We start from the raw sequence: 3,846 nt of genomic DNA, 5'->3' as shown, positions 1-3,846 counted from the left end.
AATAAAAATTTATTTCTTAAAGCTCTTGACTTCCACATTAAATAATTTCAAATAAAAATAGTAAGAATAATTGATGATAATTAATCATTCTTAATAAAATTGAGAGTTTAAAAAATAAAAAATAATGATAAAATATTATTTAGATCTATATGAAAATTTAGAACAACATTGAAGTAAGCATCTTATATTATGTTTTTAACACCATACTATTTCTAAGTATTTTCTTACATGCTTTCTACATTCTTTAAATTTGAATTTGAATTTCATTAGTATAAAAAAACCATTATGACCTATTCTAATAATCCTTATAAAAAATCTTCAATAGTATATTAGTTTATACACATTGTCCTTAATAATGAATATAGATGTTCTTATATATTCTTGACTTATCATACTTATCAGTTAGTATATTATATTTAGGAAAATATTAAAATGACCCACCCATTTATTAAATCGACCTACTCCATGGTAGAGAATGAGGCAAGTTGGGATGAGAGCTGGAAACAAGGGGGTCAAGGATGAAGGGGAGGAGAACAAGGGGGTTGGATGAAGAAGGTTTGGAACAAATGAGTGTGGACAATGAATGACGGAAATTAAGATGAGGACCATGATTGTAATAATGGTTTCTTGAGATGATCAATTTTTCTAATCATGGTTGTGAAAAGGTGACTCAATTTAGTGTATATATATATATATATATATATATATCAATCATTTTAACATTTTCTTATATTCAATGTAATTGGATACATTGTCATTTGAAATTATTTAATGTGGATGTCAACAGCTTATGCCATAGTCCACTCGGTTACCATTATTTGCTTCCTCAACTGCGTCATTGACGCTTAGCATATGTTTCCTCGTTGGTTGTATTTTTCTGACAGTTCTCGTCTTCAGCTTAGGATCGAAGATTGACCCGGCTCGAACTTGATCGGTGGGTTTGTGATATACATGCGGAGGATGATGCTCATTCCAGTCGAAACCAGAAAAAACTTTGTTTTGCGTTTGCTCTGCGATGGCGTCCCCACTGCAGCTGGTGAAGGGGAATGGGGAATTCAATGCGAACGGACTGAAGGAATTTGTTCGGAGTAGTAAGTTGGAGAACTGCGGGTTGAGGTACGCGGTGGTGGCGATCATGGGGCCGCAGAGCAGCGGGAAGAGCACGTTGCTGAATCACCTGTTCAACACCGACTTCGTTGAGATGAACGCGGCGAAAGGGCGGAGACAGACGACGCAGGGAGTGTGGCTGGCGAAGGCGGTGGGAATGACGCCCGACACCCTGGTTATGGACATGGAGGGCTCAGACGGAGCCGAGAGGGGGGAGGATGACACGAAGTTTGAGAGGCAAAGCGCGCTTTATGCGATTGCCGTGTGCGACATTGTGATCATTAACATGTGGCACCATGACCTCGGCCGCGAGAACCCGGCCAGCAGGCCGCTGCTGAAGGCCATTTTCGAGGTGATGCTGCGCCTTTTACCAGAACGAAAGACGACGCTTATGTTCGTGATCCGTGACAAGTCGCGCAAGGTGCCGATGGAGATAGTGGACTCAGACTTGCGCCAAAGCCTCCAAATGCTGTGGGACATGGTGCCCAAGCCTGAGGAACACAAGCAAAGTCCTTTGAGCGCCTACTTCAACGTGCGTGTGACATCTCTGCCAAATTACGAAGATCGGAGAGAGGAGTTCATGGAGGAGGTTGCGGAGCTCAGGAAGGGTTTCCAGAATTCGACTGAAAAGGGAGGACTGGCAGCTGATCGCAGTTGTGCTGTGCATATAACATCGTTCCCGTTCAATATCGAGAAGATTTGGTTCAAGATCGCAGAGGAGAAGGATCTAGACCTGCCCACACACAAGATCATGGTGGCCACCTACAGATGTGACCAGATTGCGAAGGAGAAGCTCCAAAGTCTGTCGTCGGACAGTACGTGGCAATCTTTGGAGCAGGAGGCGCAAAACGGTATTGTGGAAGAATTTGGAAAGCGTACAGATGCTGTAGTCGGGAAGCTCTTGGACGAGTACAGCGCCGAGTCCCGAAATTTTGACGAAAAGATTCGGAAAACTAAGCAGAACTCGTTGACATCTGATATGTGGAATCGTATTCAGCATGCTTACTCTGATCAGATCAAGCATCGCCGAGATCAAGCCTGGGAGACATTCCAGTCGAAATTTGATTCTTGTATTGAAACGTATCATACAGAGCAGGATTTGACCAATTTGTGCAGAGCAGCGTTGGATTCGTTCCATCGTGAATGTGAAGGTGAGCGTTGAAGATCCCCCCTTCGATTGATGTCACTTGTGTTCTCGATAACAATCTTTTGCTTTTGCTTTCTGTCAGGCTAGAAAATGACCAACTTGATCTCGTTTTCTCACAGTTGATGGTGCAGCACCCTGAAGAGTCCAGGTTTTCAGGATGCTGCACGATCTGAGTTGCAGTAGAGCAAGAGTATCATACAGAGACTTTTTGTAAATTGATGAGGTTTGTAGATTCGCACTGCGAGTCTGACGGTGACTTAATTTTGGTTGTTCCTAGATGCAAAAGTCCCGCACATGGAATGGAATGCATTCGAGGAAGTTGGATCCATCAGGGCATCAAAGGAAGCAGCCGGATCTATCGAGGAGTCAAAGAAGAAGTTGTCCGAAAAACTCAACGCCCATGTGAAGGAGATGCGAACTGCGAAACTTAAAGAAGTGACATCTGCAGTCAAGAAGCGTCTGGAAAATGTCCTTTCAGAACACACACTTGCTATTCTAGCTTAGGCGGGGAAATCTAAACCTGCTAAAGAAATATGGTGTAAGCTTCGTCACCTGTCCAAACGCGAAATCTCGAAAGCTGAAGATGCCTGGAAGAAAGGTTTCAGACGTTACTTCGATCCTACGGAAGAAGAGATGAACGGGGCGCGAGAATCATTGGCAAAGCATGGACTAGATACCATGAACGACGAGCTCAAGGCAGCAGCAGGCGGTGTACTTGATCGGATGATGGATAGGTTCCTTCAGAGTTTCAATTTCGATGAATATAATCACACAAGACAATGGGTCTGGAAACATGACATCGATACTATCGTTCGCAAGGCGAAGTCTGAATCTTTGGGGATCCTTAAAGTGTTGGTTGCTTCCAGATGGAACGAGAATGATGCCGGAGTTGACAATGAGATTGTCGAAGACAAAGATTGCGTTGATGTTGACTCCCTGAGCCCTTTGGTGGTCGAACCCGAGAATTTTCTCGGAAAAGTCAAGACATTTTTTAAGGGGACCCAAACCCCTCAACAGAGGCGGGAAGAAGCGATGCTTAAGCTCTCCACAATTGGACGCTGGTGCAATGTCTCTGATAGCGATACACTGATCACTCCGTTACAGTTCAAGTCCAAGTGGGAGTCATTTGAAAATCAAATCAGACTCTCCATCTCCCAGGCTAAGACACAGCAGAAAGAGGCAAAAAATCGATGGAAAATATAGTTCTTGGTGGTCTTGCAGTGGGAGCAGTTACGGCGCCTGTGGTAGCAGTGGCAGCAGTTGCGGCTGCATTGTAGGTATATGAAAACCAGATGGCTATGAATTCTTTTATATGATTTGTGATCCTACATGCACTTATAGTTTTGCAAATAAAAAATGTTAAAAATGTCAAATATTTTTGTTGCTGAGTGTCACGCAAGAATTTTATTAAAAAAGCACTAGGAATGTGTAAATTGCTTGTATTTATTGTAAGATGGTTCCCTAAAGTAGCAACAGTGATAATTATTGTTGAAGTTTGTGTGATAAGGTTCACCAATATGATCAGCATAATATTAAAAACTAAATATATAAATAAATATAATTTATATTGGTTTTTATGATTTTTGAATTAA

The 3,846-nt window shown here is 42.2% G+C and overlaps 1 protein-coding gene across 1 annotated transcript; it reads left to right on the top strand.

Moving 5' to 3' along the window:
* The first annotated feature begins 1,015 nt into the window (after positions 1 to 1,015).
* On the top strand, positions 1,016 to 3,457 carry LOC112281560 (protein ROOT HAIR DEFECTIVE 3-like). Its single transcript, XM_090250174.1, has 3 exons — positions 1,016 to 2,258; positions 2,532 to 2,656; positions 2,759 to 3,457. Exons 1-3 carry the CDS (start codon positions 1,016 to 1,018, stop codon positions 3,455 to 3,457), a joined length of 2,067 nt encoding a protein of 688 aa, XP_090106300.1.
* The last annotated feature ends 389 nt before the right edge of the window (positions 3,458 to 3,846 follow it).

Source organism: Physcomitrium patens, chromosome 4, assembly GCF_059467195.1.
Source record: "Physcomitrium patens ecotype Gransden chromosome 4, ASM5946719v1, whole genome shotgun sequence".
Taxonomy (NCBI): domain Eukaryota; kingdom Viridiplantae; phylum Streptophyta; class Bryopsida; order Funariales; family Funariaceae; genus Physcomitrium; species Physcomitrium patens.
Note: the sequence above shows the minus strand (reverse complement) of the source record. Positions and strands in the feature narration are given on the sequence as shown.

Coding starts and splice junctions, on each gene's coding strand:
- LOC112281560 (XM_090250174.1), top strand. CDS start 1,016: ATGGCGTCCCCACTGCAGCTGGTGAAGGGGAATGGGGAATTCAATGCG. Junction 2,259..2,531: donor GTTCCATCGTGAATGTGAAG/GTGAGCGTTGAA, acceptor GGTTGTTCCTAG/ATGCAAAAGTCCCGCACATG. Junction 2,657..2,758: donor CCGAAAAACTCAACGCCCAT/GTGAAGGAGATG, acceptor ATTCTAGCTTAG/GCGGGGAAATCTAAACCTGC.